This window comes from Acomys russatus, chromosome 31, assembly GCF_903995435.1.
Source record: "Acomys russatus chromosome 31, mAcoRus1.1, whole genome shotgun sequence".
NCBI lineage: Eukaryota > Metazoa > Chordata > Mammalia > Rodentia > Muridae > Acomys > Acomys russatus.
Window position 1 is genome coordinate 22528378 of NC_067167.1, and position 13643 is coordinate 22542020.

Sequence of the window (13643 nt, forward strand, 5' to 3'; positions counted from 1 at the left end):
TGTTTTATACTTGGATTACTGAGTACGATTTGAAAATCATAAAAGTTTCAGCCGGGCAATGGCTCAAGAAGCTGAGACAGGAGAATCATGAATTGGAGGCCAGCCTAGTTCTACATGAACTAAAAGTAAGAAAAGCAAACTGAGTGAAAATCCCTTAGCTGTGCGGCTCCTGATTATTTTAAAATTGATTAGAGAACACAAGTGATACAACAATGGGGAAGAAATAGGAGTTTTATGTGGAGGTAAGAATAAAATATTCTTATTTGTATTAATACAAGAAACAGGATGAGCTCTGTATTTAGCTACACTTTACTGGGTTATGGGTTGAGTGTGAATGGGGTGGGGGGGAAGGTGTTCACAACAGAACTTGAAAATACAAGTTGAATTCTGAAGTAAGGGTTTGGGTAATTCAGCCCCAGTGAAGAATTAGACACACACACTCGATTTATGCAGATTCCTTGACATGCCAAGACATTCCAGGTTTAAAAGCATTCTTGCCTAGTGTGCACAAAGTCCTGAGTCTGTTCCCTAGCACTGAAAGTCATAAAAAAAAAAAAAAAAAAAAAAAAGCTGACAGTATATGTATGTTGCGCTTGAAGATCTGGTGAGCACTGTAATACAACTTTGTCCTATTGGCTTTCCAGCTCAGTGTTGAGCCCCTGATAGATAGGGGGTGAGGAGGAATTAGTTTTAGAAACATAGATCATGGTCCCTTTCTTTTACTTTGTGACCCAAGACATAATGTTTAAAAGTCGATATGTGTTTATATTCCTTTTTAATTTTTTATCTAATTAATTTATTCAGATTACAACTCAATTGTTATCCCATCACTTGTGTTTATATTCTAAGACCTGTGTATATCCATAAAAGCTGTTCAGTTGTTGACACCCCACCCCTATGTGTGTGTGGCAGTATATGAGTCTGAGGAATTGCATTTTGTTAGTAAGTGCTTTATCATTGAGTTACATGTATCACTAGCACAGAAGTCAAGCATTTGGGAAATTTGTTTTGGTGTGTGTGTGTGTGTGTGTGTACGCGCGCGCGCACGCATGTTTTGTTCTGTTTCGTTGCTTAAAATAAGATTTCCCTGTGTGGACCAGCCTGATCTCTTCTAACTTGTGAAAACTGGCATTCCAGGTACATGCCATTTCACCAGGCTCATTGCTCTATTTTCTTTCCTGTTGTGAATTTAACAACAAAAAAAAAAACCCAACCTAAGGGAGAAGGGTTTTTATTTTTATATTCTTGGCTCACCATCCTAAGTCGCAGTCCATCACTCAGGGAAAGTCAAGGTGGCAGGACCTCAAACCACCTGGTTACATCACACCCACAACCAGCAGAAACGAAAAACTTAAAGCATAGATGCTAGTTCTCACCTCAGTTAATCCATTTCATGCCCAGGGAATGGTGCCACCCACAGTGGGTAGGTCTTTTTACACCCATTAGAGCAATCAAGATAACCCCCCACACACACACACACACATACACACACACAGATGCTCATAGCCAACGTAATGTAAACAATCCTTCATTGAGACAATCTCTCCAGGTAACTCTAGATTGTCTCAAGTTGACAATTAGAACTCACCATCATGCTCATCGTTCACTGTCGTTGGAGGACTGGAGAAAGGACGGGCTGCCCTTTGATGTACATCCCCATTGCTTGTAGTGCATATGAAACACTGGGCCCTAATCCAAGGACCTGACTCAATAAGCCTGGGAAAGGGTCCAGGCACCTACATTTTTCATGAAGTTCTGTAAAGAGATTTGCTTTAGAACAGAACAGTTTGCTTTAGATGGTCTATTCTGTCAAAAGTTTAGAAACAACGTGTTCAAGATGTAGCTCAGTCAGTGCTAGAGCACTTGCCTGTGTAAAGCCCTAGGTTCAATATCTAGTACTACAAGGAAAAAAAAATCAAGAGGTCATTACTATCGCTGTAATTCAGTCCCAACTCTTATCTCTAAGTGCTTCTGTATTGTGTAGACTTTTAAGAATATCAGTTAATACCAAGCCTAAAGTAGGTCACTGGAGAATAAACTCCTGCAGCTGCTGTTACTATATTGGTGGACGCTTAGAGTCAGCGTGGGGAGCTACAAGCTTCAAATAGGTGCTTATGGGCTGGAGGAGATGGCTCAGAGGTCGAGAGCAGTGGCTGCTCTTCCAAAGGACCTGGGTTCTGTAACTCCAGTTCTAGTGGATCTGATGCTCACTTCTGACCTCCTTGGCAGCAAGCACACACACACAGCACACAGGTATACATGCAGACAAAATACTCATACACATAAAATAAAGTCCATCTAAACGAGAGGTGGTCCATTTGTTGGAAGATGAGGGTGCATCTGACCACAGGCTGGGCATATGAAGATTAGTACAATGCTCAAGAGAAACTACTTAAGTGTTGTTGCCGAGTGTCCAAGGGACATGACTCAAAAAAGCACCACTTCTTGTAGAACGTCCAAGTGGGGTTTCCAAGTAGCACAAGTGGCTGTTACAAACACCTCCTAAGATTCCTCTCTGCCTGCCTTTATCTGCTGATTATTACCTTTTTATACTCAATTGATACATTAAGGAAAATTCCAAAAACATTAAGAAGATGAAGAAGAGTAAATGCCTGGGAGCCAGGTGTGGTGGAACACGCTCCTGTAATCCCAACACTCAGGGAGGTAGAGGCAGGAGGATTGCTCTAAGTTGGAGGCCAACCTGGTTTAAAATGTGAGTCTAGGACAAATGCTACACAGAGAAGCCCTGTCTTGAAAAACCAGAGAGAGAGAGAGAGAGAGAGAGAGAGAGAGAGAGAGAGAGAGAGGAGATGAGAGGGAGAGAGAGAGAGAGAGAGAGAGAAAGAGAGAGAGAGAGAGACACGGAGGGAGAAAGGAAGGAAGGAAGGAAGGAAGGAAGGAAGGAAGGAAAGACAAACTGAATGCCTGGGCAGGGGGTGTTTGTACAGGAAGAGTGTGTTTGTACAGTAAGATACAATTTCTTACTCCGAGGAGCTCAAATGTTAAATCACTGAACAAAGAAGAAAGATTTTTCTGCCATCCAACACTTGACTCAAGGGGGAAAACATGCAAAATTTTCTCTAGTGAAATCAATATGTTTTCTTGGATGTCTTTTTTTTTTTTTTTTTTTTTTTAATTTTTATTTTTGGATGTCTTATATTAAGACATTTGAAAATAAATCAAATTAGGAAAAGCAGGACTCCAAAGATCTCCTGTAACTGAGTCACAGCCTGTATTTTATAGAAGAGGGAAATTAAAATGTGTAAAACAGACCCTGAGCACAGAGAGCTATTGATCGAGTATGGCAGATCAGTTCTCTGAATTACAGTGTGAGTGTCCCACTGTGTCAGTACAAAAACAGTGAGGCCAGCAGATGGCTCAGCAGGTAAGGGAACTGTATGACAAGCCAGACAGCCAGGGTTTATCCCTGGTTCTCCAATATAGCAGAAGGGAGAGAAGTGATATCCAAAAGTTGCCTTCAGGCTCACACACACACACACACACACACACACACACACACACACACACACACACACACACACACACTAGCACATGGCTGTGTACATGTGTGTGCATGAGCTTGCATGAGTGTGGACACACACACACACTAGCACATGGCCGTGTACATGTATGTGCATGAGTGCGGACACACACACACACTAAGTGTAATTAATTTTTTAAAATTTCACTGCATAGCATAGGGTCCAATCTATGCTAATGTGCACATTGGTTAAGATAATGAACACTGGTAGATCTGAGTTTATATTGCTATCTCTACTTTTCAATTTTGTGGTATATAGTAAATAAGGTAGGGTTTTTTTTAAAGGCAGCTATTATCACATAATTTCTTTCTGCCCCAGTGTTCTTGCCATTTATAATAAATTAGCTGTGCTTAATTTTATTAAATAATTGAGAGAACCGAAACAGAAGAGTGTCTGGATCACCTTCTGATGCGCAGCCACATGTGGTGGTGTTTGTGGTACTGGATGGAGAAGGAAGAGCAGGGGGTATCTAATAAAACTATACATAAGAAAGGAAACTAGACTAGTTCCTGGGTGTCTTCAGGAACAGTAGCTGTCAGAGGTTCCACCAGGCACCCAGCCCTCTGACTTTTGTCTATAGATCTGTGCCTCCAGATAAAACTTGTCTTGACGCAGATTTGAGCTTTTGACAGAAAGCTCCAAAGTCGTTGCTTTAACCAAAATTGGTAGGATATGAAAGAACAGCACCACTGGTCCCTTGGGAAGTTGTATGGGCCCCAGTGCAGAAGTGTTGAGGTGCAGCTTCTGGGCATAAGTTTAAGAAGCTTAAACCTGGAAAATGAAAGTGGATTAGTGATTCTCCCAGCTACCTCAGCTATGGGACTTATGTAGGTTTGCCTCTCTATTCCTTGTGTTTGTAAAGAAGTTAAGTGTTTCTCATGATAATCCCTAAGTCTGATTCATTCAACAGGAGGGACCACTGAGGTTATGGGGAGTGGGCGGTGGGGACGGAAATTGCAGAATTTCTTTTAAACCATGGTAGGCAGAACATCTTGGTGGAAGATGGGGACACAGGGCAGTATGAATACCATTGAATACCTGTTCATCTGTCTATAGGCAAGCTACTAGACCCTTCTAGGATCCACTTTTCTGAATTCCAAAATAAGAAACAGCCTGGGCAGTGGTGGCACACACCTTTAATCCTAGCAGTTGGGAGGCAGAGGCAGGTGGATCTCTGTGAGTTCAAGGCCAGCCTGGTTTACAAAGCGAGTCTAGGACAGCCAAGGCTACACAGAGAAACCCTATCTTGAAAAAAAAAAAAAAGAAAAAAGAGACATGGGCATGATTTAGAGTCCTTAACATTTCAAACTCTTAAATCGTTCTTCTCCATCTTTTATGTCCGTTTCTGAGGAGGCTGTGTATATATTGCTTTCCTCACTTCTCAGAGAAGCCTGTGTCCCCAAGAAGATCATCTATATGGTTAGAGAATTTGGAAGCCCTTCTGAGCTTTTTTTAATTATTATTTTATTCCACAGTGATGTCTCATTAGGTTGCACCATCTAGAATAAATCAGGTTTGCCTGGACTAAAGCTAATTGTATGGAAAAAGAAGGCCTGGCTTTGTAGGTTGTAGCCCTGGTGCTTTTCTGTGACGCCAAGAAACGTGAGCTGGCATTAGGTTTTTGCTCTGTGCTTGCAGCTGTTTCTCCAGTGGAGATCATCCCTTTGTACTCTCCAACCAGCTCAGTGCTTACAGTAAGTGGTACCTTGCATTGTGCCCACAGACCTTAAGTATGTTTGCTTGGGTGATTCCCATGCCAAAGAAGCACAAGATTTATAGCTTTACTTTTTTTTTTCTTTTAATTTCTTCTTGAACATTCTGTACTGCCCCTATGGTCCCCATGGTTTTTATTTGAAATCCTTCTGGCATGTTTACTTAGCATAATAGTTCATCTATTTACAGAACATTTTGCTTTGTTTTTGAAAAGTGTTGCAAGATTTGTTTTAAATGGCAAACTCAGACCTACCTAAGGAAAGGGTCAAGTATGTGGGGAGAGGATGAACCGAACTTGAAGAATTCTAGGGATAGTTAGGATATTGAGGGCTTGTCAGTTGCACATGTGGGAAGGAGTCCAAATATTGAAATAGTTGGAGTGCATTCTTCCCATCTGTTCTCCCTATTCTTCTTTTTATTTGTGGTTCTCTTTTTCCTTTCACTTGGCGGAATTTAATTAAATGTGAATTTCTAATTCTTCTTAGCTGTTCTGTTTAATCTTTAGATATCTGCTGAATCATGAATTGTCTTTCTCAAACTGTTTTTTGAGGTAGATGGGTGTTTATAATTGATACTGTCTTGCCAGTAGCCTGAGGTAAATGATTCATCTGTTGTTTATGAGTTACCAGGGTAATACACTGAATGTATTTCCTGAAGCATCTTCTCTTATTGTGATTGGGATGCTATTTCATTTAGAAGATCAATTACTGTAACTTAGCTGGAATCGTCATAAGGCATATATATGTATTTTATTCTCTTTCTGTTGCTAATAGCATAATATCTCAGACTTGGCAAGTTATGAAGAGTTTTAATTTGGCTCACAGTTCTGGCCCAAGACTGTATCTGATGGCTCTGTCTGACAGAGTCCTAAGACAAGGTAATGTACCACAAAGTGAGACAGAAAGCAAAGATAAAGCCTTGTCAAACTGGCTTATATGGCAAACACACGAGATAGCCCATTACTCTGCACATTACAATAAGAGAATAATCCACATTCCTAAGGACAGGGTCTTACCTACCACTTCAAGGTCTCACATGTTCCCACCATGTTTCATAATGGGAGTTAAATTGCAACAAGATGGACTGTAGAATTAGTTTAGTGAGCAAAGATGCTTGCCTAAGTTGAATCCTGGAGCCCACAGGTAGAAGAGGGAACTGAATCCCACAAGCTGTCTTCTGATTTCCACACATACGTGTACACACACACACACACACACACACACATGCACATGCACATACTCACACATGCAGACACACATACACACATGCATAAACACTTACACATGCACACATACAAACACACACATGCAAACACATGCACACATACATGTGGGGGCGGGGGTTATAAATAAAGGCAAAAAATAAAAATAGTTCCACTGTTCATTTTGCAGAAACAAGCTATATTCAAACTATGGCATCGTGAAGTAGATTTTTAAAAATGACCTTATGCTGGGGTTGTATTTCATAGTTTAACCACAGAAAAAAGTATTTTTTAAGAATCAATCTGCTCTATTTAAAAGGAAAAAATGCTACCTATCTATCTACTTCCATTTAGTTGTTTTGAACTAATGATAGTTGGTACAGAAAATTTTCTGAATCCATCTCAATTTTTAAAATAATTGAGTTCTCTCTCTCTCTCTCTCTCTCTCTCTCTCTCTCTCTCTCTCTCTCTCTCTCTCTCTCTCTCTCTCTCACTCACTCTCTCTCTCTCTCTTTCTCTGAAAAACCACCCAGATACCTTTGGGAGCAAAAATCAATGATAGCTGATCTAGTTACTTAGGACTTTAGGCAGTACTAATGTGAAAAACATTTGTCCAAAAGCACTGACAAATGTTTTTCTGAAGTCTGTATGAGGACCAAAAGCCACATTATAGAAAGCTGGACAAGAGTGAACTAAGACGGATGCATTGAGTGTTCTCTGCACAGCCATGGCTTCTGATGAGACTAAAGATCCTGACCTTCTTTCCCAGAAAGATTGAGAAAAGGAAATCGTGAGTAACTGCTGTGGATGTGGGAGAAACACTGAGAGGTGTTTAGCTGTCTACTGATTACATGACTTTTAGGGACCTTGATGACATCTGTGTTGTACGAGCCAGACATTTTAGATCAGTGACTCAGGGATGGAGTTAAGTGTCCTGACTTTGTGTTCTTTTCTCCTGAGTCCAAATACCTGCCGGGGCTGGTAAGCAGCCAGTGCCAGCTTGCCTTGCCAAGAAGAAATCTTGGCAAAGTTTTGAGCCTTTCCGAAAACTGTTCCCCTTTGCTGTCTTTTTTTTTTTTTCCCCAATGTTGCTGAATATGGTCAATCCTCAGATATCTAAGGAAGGCTAAAACTGGGTCCTTCTAATACAGTTAGTGCATTATGTGGCCCTAACCACTACCATGTTACCTCTGGGGAATCTAGGCAAACCCCCCACTTTTCTTTTTCTCCCTCTTTCCTTCTCTTCCTTATTTCCCCTTTTCTTTCTTTCTTTTCTTCCATCTCTCTTTTTTTAATTATTATTTTTAACTTATCTCTCAGTCCTCCCTCCACCTCCCATCTCCCCCAGATCCACTGCTCCTCCATTACTCTTCAGAAAAGAGCAAGCTTTCCAAGGATATCAACCAAATACAGCATAAGATACAAGACTAGGCGTAAGCCCTCATATCAAGACTGGATGAGGGAACTCAGTAGGAGGAAAAGGGTCCCAAGTACAGACAAAAGACTCAGAGACAACCTGACTGCCATTTTAGGACTTCCCAACAGAAACCCTGAGCTAAACAACCACAGCATATATGCTGAGGGACTAGCACAGAGCCATACACCCTGTGGTTGTCACTTCAGTCTCTGTGAGTCCCTATGAGCCCTGCTTAGTTGACTTTGTCAGCTATGTTCTAGTGGTGTTCTTGACCCCTCTGGCTCCTACAATCCTTCCTCTCCTCATTCTTGGGGTTCCCCAAGCTCTGCCTAATGTTCGGCTGTGGGTCTCTGTATCTGCTCCCATCAGCTGCTAGAAGAAACCTCTCTGATTCTTCGGTTCATCTATCTCTCCCTCTTCCAGTGGGATTTCAGATAGCCCAGGGGGTGCTTGCTTGAGTTCATTTTCCCTCCAAGTAGTCTGCATCCTCTCTCTTCACCTCCGAAGTACGAGGATTTCAGGTGTGCACCGCAAGTACCCAGCTCCGGCTCCTGATTTTCTAGAGACTTCCATCCTCTTGTGTAAATGTTGAGCAGATGCCCAGCGCTTCCCTAGTGGCACCGTAAACTCTCTGTTTGTCCTTCTCCGGTCTCTCATCCATTCTTCTAGACTACTCATCCTAAATTTACTGCTGTTCCTTCCCTGCTTGCCAGAAAGTCTATCCATACTAATCTTAGTAATTATCCACCTAATCCTCTTTCACAGGCCAAGTAGAAAGTCCACGGAGATAATGCGATGTGCCTAAGGGCCACTGATCCTGTTGAATGGTGCTGCCCCCCACAGGAACCTGTTAGCCCAGCATGCAGGTGACACTCTCTGGTGTGTCTCTAGCACAATAGCTCTTTTCTAGCTAGTGTGCCAAATACACCGCAGGCTTCCCATTCCTCACCTTACACATGGTATTGTTGTGTTCACTATGTCCCACTCCACTGCACTCATTCGTACACCACGTCTAAGCCACCCCTCCTCTCCTTCCCTTCTTCCTTTACTTCCTTTCCCTTCCTTTCCTCTGCTGTGGACTTCAGAGACAGGGTTGTCACGTGACCTAGGAAGCATAGAGAAGTGTTACGTAGCTCAGGGTTCTCAAACCCATGGCTATCCCTCTGCCTCGGCTTCCAAAGTGCTGAGAATAAAGGCATGCATCACCATGCCCAGCCAGCACTTAGTGTAAGTTGTTTGATCATCGTCAAATCTTTAGCCACACTCTAGTCTAATTTCCATTTATGTGTGTGGAAAGGAAAGCGGAAGTAGTTGAAGTAACTTCAACTGAGTTAGCAGATGGGCCAGCATCCAATATAAACCGGCTGTCTTCAGAACCAGTGCTGTTGGCCCCAACTTCAAACTGCACACCTTTAAGCAACATCTGTCTTTCAGGTTGAAGGCTCTCTCTTCTCTCTACAACTTCCCCCAGTGATCAATAAACATCAGAGACGTGGAATTTATTGCAGGGCTATTCGTGCTTTCTCAGTCCTGATCAGCACACTGCAAATACTGAGAAAGGAATACAATAATTCACAAAATGATAGTAAATATCTGCAGCTGAGTTTTTTCCCCCAAATTCTCCTCAAAAGGTATTTGAAAACAAACACAGAAAGCCAAGTGCTAACGAGAGAGCCAGCGTTGTGGCTCTCTCAGTGTGCAGACACCAGCTCAGTGAGTCAGGGTTTCTCCCTTCCTTCAGGTGTTCCTGGTGCCTCTGACCTTGGAGGTACCATTTAACTTCCCATATCCCCATCCTTCCCCCCCACCCCTGTCCTCATTTGTGAAACAGGCTTAATAAGGCACATCTCATGGAATTACAACAGTGACTGTATGAAAACTTACTGTAATTTGTAAAGCTGTATTCAAAAATAGTCTTCTTTTTCAGTCCTACCAGAAGTCAAATATAGGTAGACTAGCTCAGCACGGAGCTACGTCCTCCCCTGACATTGAGAGATGCTAGTGTCCTTCCTGGTCATAGAAGTCTTTGTGAGCTTCCTTTGGCTTCTTTAAATAAGCCTTTATGTACTGATTACTCATAAAATGAAGTTGGCCAATATCTCTGTCCTTTTGATATACCCTGATCTTACGGTTTTTAAATACTAATTCTCAAGTTCCATTTTAAAATGTAACTTAAACTGGATCTTCAGCAGCCTGTGTTTGGAATACTCACTACTTCTTGGTGTATTTTCCTCTCGGAATGACTTTAACCTACATGGCTAGTCCATCATGCCCTATAATATAACTGCTTAGTCTTGTGCCTGTTAAGGTTTGTCGGTGGCACTTATGAATAATGACTAGGTCAGTTTGCTTTTCAAACTTAGGCGTGAGCGTATAGAAGGCAAAAGAAGCATGGTGGAAAAATTGGATGAAAAGAAGAAAAGTAAAGCATAGCGTTAACTCCTGAGATAAAAAATGCGCCACCTTCTACAGGAGCCCAGGGGTATTTACAGTGGACACTGAAAACTCTTCTACACTGTTACTGGGACTAGCATGAGGTGGATAAATGGTGGAGATTCACAAGGAGAATTTCATGTACCATCTGGCCCCTAACCCTCACAAATAGTAGAATTACAGGCATGGGTCACCATGCTAGGCTACTATGTAGCGTTTTACATGTAGACTACTGGGCACAGTCTGTTCCAATGATTGAGAGGCAAAAAAAAAAAAAAAAAAAAAAAAAATTGAACATGTGCAGCACTGAGCCAGGCTGCAGTGAGCCTTCTGTTATTGGAGGAACCTGAATTCTAGTTCACACATAACAAGCGAGAATCTAGTGACTTCCTCCAAATGATTTGGTCTCTTTAAGTCTCAATTTCTTTGCTTGTTAATCACAGATACCATATTAGGGAGATGATAATGCCACTTGCACGAGCACAGTGCCTAGAATATCATAAATACTTGAAAACGATTGGGCCCCTTTTGCTAATAATCATCACATGAGTTGCAGAAAGAACAGTTGTTAAATTTGTCCACCAAGGCTAAAATGAACGAGAGGTGCAATAACACTACCTTGGGACTCTGCTCTGACCATGTCTGTGTTTGACTAGCATTTTTTCACCGAGTTGCTTTCAGATTCTATTGGCAACACCAAGAAGCAGCATATGTCTTATGTTATAGAAAGCTTATAAAAGATAACCTATACCTGTAAGTATGTGATCCCTGCTTCCTATAGGAACCACGAAGACAACAGACACAGAATAAAGGCATTATACACCGTTGAAACCAATTTCCTAACTAGTTTTTAATTTAAACAAAGAAACAGCAGCAGCAGCAACAACAAAACATGGCTTGCTATTTTACTGTGTTTGGCACATTCACTTAACTAGTAACAGGTACCAGGATATGTGTTTTGTAAATGAAAGAAATCAAGCTAGTTTAGCTTAATTCCAAATTCTCAGTTCCCCGCCCACTGGTTACTCACTGATACCACGACTATTGCTATAAATGTGTTAGATGCTTTCAAACATCTTAGAACATTTTAGAAGCTAGCCAGATGAGCGAAGCATGCTATGCTTAAGCCAAGGTAAGTGTACTGAGTTCTATCACAGAACCCAAACTTTCCTAACTAAACTCTACAGTGTCCACTTTTTAAAAGAGAAGCCTTATCCTTCTGATGCTTGCCTGACTCACAGGCTCAGCTTGGAACAATAGCCCTCCAGCCTGCACGTCTGTCAGCATCACTGCGGGACTCGTTACATAAAACGCAGTGAGCCTGCTAAAATTTTCCTTCTTCATCACTGACAGGAGAGGCGTTAACAACCTATATAGAAACCAATTGGAAAATTGTCCTATAGGGGAATTTCGGTGTTACAGTTGGAAATCAAGAGTCATAGCTATGTTTTTCAAAACCTCAGTAGGATTAGGATAAAGTAGTGGTCGTAGGTTCTCCTCCAAGACCCGTGACTTCGCTAACCCTGGGTAGTTGGCTGGGTTTCCAGCACCAAGTATGGTATATACGTAGTGACCCATAATTGGATTTAGAGTTAAAAAGTTTTATCACTGTATATTGGACAACAAAGGGGAGTGGAATGTAAATGATATGACAGATTGGATGTATGAATTTTCTCAAGGAATTTTTTTGTATTTACTCACTTATTCATTTATTTATCTCTGTAGGTGGCAAATCTTCCAAATGACTATATGATAACCCTCAACTATGTCACCGGGATGGATGTTTTGGTATGTAATCTGCATGTTTCTGAGCTGTATTTTAGTAACTAATGGGGAAATGGGATCATCCATATTAAAGAAATCATCTACTCTTCGTCTTCATTTAAAAATGATGTCTTTATAGATTTTGCCATATACTTTTAAAAAAATGTTTCCCTCAATCTGCTGCTAGATTGTGAGTGAGGATTTCAGTGTGTGTTTTGGGCCTGTGTACTAAAAGGAAATGGGCCATTTTCTTTAGACTTAGCAATTGATGTCTCCTTTTCCACTGGATCTCTCTTAAAGAGGCCTGAATGTAGAGTCGTGTTAATTTTTTTCCTTGACAGTGTCTCATATATATGGTAACTCTCATTCCTATTTCATTTAAGGACATGGAATAATTTATTTCTGAACGTATTAGCCATGCAATAGATCTTTGAATAAAAGTATTTGGTTATAATAAAAAAAAAAAAAAAAAAAAAAAAAAAAAACACTCTCCCCTGTGATTGAAACATGATTACAGTGTTAGATTTGTGAGTATGAAATAAACATAGAGTGTGTAGCCTCTTCACTGAGCTTAGCATACCTTAACATTGCTCAGTATCCACTGCAGATGTTTCCCCTGATGGTAAAATGTTATAACTCAGCCTCGTACATGCCTTTTTTCCCCTCCCCGCTACTCCCCATATTGTCTCTTAATGGTATTATTGTGAGCAACAGTTTCCTTGTTTCGATGTAAATTTTTGGCTGTTTGGCTGTGGGCAAACTCCATGAGAATTATGTAGACCAAAACAAAAGACAAAACAAAACAAAACAAAAAAACCAAGCATGCTTTTATACATTCATAAGATATCAAGGTTTGCCATACTGAAAGATACAAAGTTAATGCTGTTGTACTCTGTGTTCCAACTTGCAATTAGCTCCATGTTTTCAACATGTACTATCCATGGCGACTCACTGTAACTGTTGCGATCCGGGAGTAAAGTTAAAGCCATTTGACCTGCCCCCTCTTTTGCACCCCTATACCAAATACTCACAGCCTGTTGTTTGTGCATTATGTTGAATGTGGTTTCTGTAGACTACTCAAGCAAAAGCATATTTCTATGTTCTTCACAATGCCTTTCAGATACCACACAAAGTTTTCATTTCGAGAGACTGTCCTTGCCTACACTTCTTTTACTTCATGAGCATTTTTTTTTTAACATAAACTGCCGAAAGTTCTTTAGAACTCCGTAGAACATGTATCTTCCTGCTGGACCAGCTATGTTCAAGCCTGGCCACTGTCTGTCCGTTCTAGTAGCAGAATTCTCTGCGAACAGAGAGGGAAAGTTAGAGCAACTTGAGAATAAGTCAGTGCAGTCACTTAGTCAGCAAGTATTTGCTGAAGAGCCTGTGCTTACACATTTCAACTCTGGCCTCAGCATTTGAGTGCTTGCCCAACATATGCAGCGTCCTGGATTCCATCTCTGGCACCACAAAATCAACCAACCAACCAAACAGGCAAAAATTTTAACCATAACTGTGGGCAAAGTGCGTAGCCTTTTTGTTACACACTTTTTTTTTTTTTTTTTGCAAATCG

The 13643-nt window shown here is 41.1% G+C and overlaps 1 protein-coding gene across 4 annotated transcripts in view; it reads left to right on the top strand.

The window, feature by feature from the left end:
- Kitlg (KIT ligand) overlaps positions 1–13643 on the top strand; it is a 79811-nt gene that overhangs the window by 36925 nt on the left and 29243 nt on the right. For all 4 annotated transcript variants that reach the window (XM_051172662.1, XM_051172663.1, XM_051172661.1 and 1 more), the window contains exon 3: positions 12032–12094. In XM_051172662.1, coding sequence (XP_051028619.1) covers positions 12032–12094 — 63 coding nt within the window. The remainder of the gene's footprint in view (positions 1–12031; positions 12095–13643) is intronic.